Here is a 4,398-nt window from a genome sequence, read left to right as displayed (position 1 = left end):
CTTACATAGAACATAGGGACATGAGTTGTGTTATCCAGATTTTGAAATACACAAAGTAATCTCCCTGGAATTATTTGTTCTGTCGGATCAATCCTGTCCAAACAGAATGGCAGGTCAATAGAATATGACTTCTTTCCTCCTCGATTGGATTTACGTTGGGGAGGAAAAACAGGAACCATGTCGCCTCAAAGGTATTGTTATCTTTCTGTTCTTTTGCTCGTCTTACTTGCCAGGTTAGTGCTAAATCCCAAACCTAAGTCTATGCTGGGTCTATAGGGTTCATCCTATTGCTGGCAATGACTTGTCTGGCTTCTAAAAACAGAAAGGAAAGCAAATCTTTATCGTATTATGCCACATCGCTCTCGATCCACTACTAAATTTATTTCGAGGCCCAATTTCTCTTTATTAGGGATGCTCTTAAAACATGCAGTAATGTGTAAAATGTAACAATAGGGGCATGGAAGAAGGATCTAGCTGACACTGAAGGAATACACTGGGATCCCCTTGCATTTTTTGGGTTTTGCTGAGTGAGTGATGGATTTACTGGGTTTCGGGGATGATTTATGGATCTTTGTTACACAAATGCTCCCCGCACATTCTTCCTCGGACCTCCCAACAGCCATTCGTCATTGCCTTCTCAATGAAGACCATGCAAGTGAACTCCGGCTTAATGACCCTTGCTGAATTCATTGGGATTTCCCTTTGTTTCCTATCTAAAGAATTATTGTTTTTAAGGGGAGGAAAAAAATAAAGGAGGGTTGGGGATTCCTTGCGATGGAAGAGAGGGTTCCTGAATAAGGCTATTTTTGGGGTGTCATGCCCAACCAAAAACCCTCTTTTTTAATACATGGAGAGGTCAGAAGGTTGGCAACGAAAGTGGGCCATTAATCAGAGGAAAAAGCAGACAGCGGAAGGAGGAAAGAGACTACAATTTTTCACTGGTTATTAAAAACAGTCTAATGCTATCCTTAAATCTCCCCATCAAAGCAATCGACACTTGTTTTAATTATGTTTCTCCAAGGGTCTCCACTTGCCATGATTTTCTTCTTCTCTCCTCCAATTCGTGTTCCTGTGTATGGCTCGAACCCCCAGAAAGTGAATTTCCCCTTCAACGCAGGGTTTTTGGTTTCTCTCTGGCCGTACAAGGACTCGGAGGTCACCCAAACCAAGCCGAGCGATGGTGGTGGGTTCAGGGCCCACAAAAGGAAGGAGGTGTCACACTGCAGGTTGCCAAGCTGTGGCATTGGTTGCCGCAAGGTACAATGGTGGCCACCAACTTGGACACCAGCGTGGTGGATAAGGTTGTCAAAGCACAGCGGCAGTGATGGTGATATATTACCTCCAGTTTCAGTGGCAGTTGTGATGTGAAACATCAATAGAAGTAAATTTACAGCGCTATATAAATAAAAGATAATAATAATAATAATAATAATAATAATAATAATAATAATAGTAAAGTGTCTAGATCAAGGGAAGTAATAGCGCCACTATATTCTGCCTTAGTCAAGCCCCACCTGGAATATTGTGTCCAGTTCTGGGCGCCACTATTTAAAAAGGATGTTGAGAAACTGGAGCCATGTGTTCAAAGGAGGTGAAGGGTCTGGAAACCATGCCCTATGAGGAATGAATTAGGGAGCTGGGGATGTTCAGCCTGGACAAGAGAAGGTGAAGAGGTGATATGAAAGCCCTATTTAAATACTTGGAGGGATGTCATATTGAGGAGAGAGAAAGCTTGTTTCCTGCTGCTCCAGATACTAGGACCCGAACAATGGATGCAAGCTCCAGGAAAAGAGATTCTACCTAAATATTAGGAGGAACTTCCTGACAGTAAGGACTGTTCGACAGTGGAACAGACTCCTTCCTCAGAGATTGTAGTGGAGTCTCCTTCCTTAGAGGTCTTTAAGCAGAGGCTAGATGGGCATCTGTCTCAGGGGATGCTTTGACTGAGAGTTCCTACATGGCAGAATGGGGTTGAACTGGATGGCCCTTGGGATCTCTTCCAACTCTAGGATTTTATGATTCTATGAAGTATTTGAAGGGGTGTCATATTGAGGAGGGAGCAAGATTGTTTTCTGCTGCTCCAGAGAATAGGGCCTGGAGCAATGGATACAAGCCACAGGAAAAGAGATTCAACCTAAACATTCTATGTAACTTCAATTTATGACCACCTTATAAATGAGAGACCCCCTAAGGGCAGGTCTACACTCTTGCTTCTCTTTAAAAAACCTGTTTAAATTCCTCTCATCACTTCATCCATTTGCAGTGCCTCTTTTCAGACAATAAGCCCATGGCCAGGAAGAGTGTTTTGCATTTACTTGTACACTGAATCATAGAATCATAGAATTGGAAGAGACCCCAAGGACCATCCAGTCCAACCCCATTCTGCCATGCAGGAACTCTCAAAGCACCCCAAAAGACGGACATCCAACCTCTGTTTAAAGACCCCCAAAAGAGGGGACTCTACCATTCTCTGAAGATGCCGGCCACAGATTCTGGTGAAACGTCAGGAAGAAGCTTTTCTGGAACATGGCCACAGAGCCTGAAAAACCCACAAAAACTATTCTTTAATAAACTTTAACAATAATATATGTTCTTTAAACTTTAATAATAATATCTGTAAAGTGTTATGCAAAATGTACAGCACTACATAAATAACCTTTACTAATAATTTCTGTAAAGCGCTGTCCGAAATTTATGGCGCAATATAAATAACCTTTAATAATACTCTGTAAATTGCTGTGCAAAACATATGGTGGTATATAAATACATTATCATCATCATCATCATCATCATCATCATCATCATCATCATCATCATCATTTTCCAAGGGAGCATCTTCAATTGTCAAACAGGTCTTACTATCAGGAAGTTCTTTCCAATGTTTAGGTGGAATCTCTTTGCCTGGAGCTTGCATTCTCTGGAGAAGCAGAAAACAAGCTTGGTCCATCTTCAACATGAGACCCCTTCAAATACTTCAACAGGGCTGTCATAGCTCTTGGAGGGAGTCTCTTCCTCTGTCAAACAGCCCTTACTGTCAGGAAGTTCTTCCTAATGTTGAGCTGGAATCTCTTTTCCTGGAGCTTGCATCCATTGTTCCAGGTCCTGTTCTCTGGAGCAGCAGAAAACAAGCTTGCTCCCTCCTCAATATGACATCCCTTCACGTATTTAAACAGGGCTATCATATCACCTCTTAACCTTTTCCAGGCTGAACATCCCCAGCTCCCTAAGTCGCCCCTCATGGGGCATGGTTTCCAGACCCTTCACCATTTGGGTCACCCTCCATCTAAATTGTTCCATCCTTCTTATTCATTTGGGACCCCAAATTGGTAAACAGAGGCTTGTGAAAGAGTTGGCAAGCGGAGATGTGACAGTCAGGGAAGAGGACGGTTCCTCTATGAGAATGGTGCGTAAGGTCATGTTAACAGCACAGAAAAACCTGTTGTGGGGAGGTGTGGATGAATAAATCTTGTCTGGCTCTTTCATTCCTTTCCAAAAATAAAAGAAGAGGAAAGCCCAAGTGGAGGGATGAACTCACAAGACAAGACTATACAAAAGGCCGCAACGGCCGATTTGGGACTATAAAGAGTCTGAGCACTTTTATGGCCCATTAGGAACGGCTGAGCAGTTTGGACAGCACTTACACCCATAAAAGGGGCTGAGGATAAAAAAGGAGACCCTCAAGACACACACTGTTGTTGTCCGCTAAACCTGTTGGGTTAGATTTTTTTGAGCCAACACACTCTTTGTATACGGCAGACACAAGATGACACACGTGCCTGAGATGCACAATTTCCGGAACTGGCACTTAAGTTCCATTGAGTTCTATTAAGTTCTGTTAAGTTCTATTACAATTGTGGCTTCCTGCATTTGATGCAGAAGTAGGGAATTGAGTTCATCCAGATAAATTTTTTGGACTACACTTCCCATGACAAAGTATTTACCTTCAAGCATATCTGATGCTGCATCTACAATGCAGAATTAATGCAGTTTGACACCGCTTTAACTGCCGTGGCGCAATGCTATGGAACCCTGAAATTTGGAGTTTTGTTAGTCTTCCCCAATCAAATACCTAGAAGAGAAATATATATTTTTGTGATGAATAAAAAACCAAGCTAGAAAAGTTTAGGAAATGAAAGAGATGGATAGATGAACATCGATGGCGGCGGATAACAATTAGAGTTTAAAACCAATTACAAAAACATCATAAAATAGATAAAACCAAGAGCACTAAATACAATATACAATCTAAAAACAATCATTCAATCAATCAATAGGGTGAGGTAGAGAGTCAATGGGATGAGAGTACATGACTTCATTTTCCAGGGGGGAAGGCTTGACAGAAGTGGCAGGTTTTAAGCCTCTTTTTAAATGTTTCCAGGGGGGTGATAAGATGGAGCT

At 42.0% G+C, this 4,398-nt stretch overlaps 1 protein-coding gene across 1 annotated transcript in view; it reads right to left on the bottom strand.

Moving 5' to 3' along the window:
- Nucleotides 1–4,061: 4,061 nt before the first annotated feature.
- LOC121917019 (nitric oxide synthase, inducible-like) overlaps nucleotides 4,062–4,398 on the bottom strand; it is a 10,954-nt gene continuing 10,617 nt past the window's right edge. The window contains exon 8 of the mRNA XM_042442610.1: nucleotides 4,062–4,069. Coding sequence (XP_042298544.1) covers nucleotides 4,062–4,069 — 8 coding nt within the window. The remainder of the gene's footprint in view (nucleotides 4,070–4,398) is intronic.

This window comes from Sceloporus undulatus, chromosome 11 (genome assembly GCF_019175285.1).
Source record: "Sceloporus undulatus isolate JIND9_A2432 ecotype Alabama chromosome 11, SceUnd_v1.1, whole genome shotgun sequence".
In the NCBI taxonomy this organism is placed as follows: domain Eukaryota; kingdom Metazoa; phylum Chordata; class Lepidosauria; order Squamata; family Phrynosomatidae; genus Sceloporus; species Sceloporus undulatus.
This window is presented reverse-complemented; position numbering and strand designations above follow the sequence as displayed.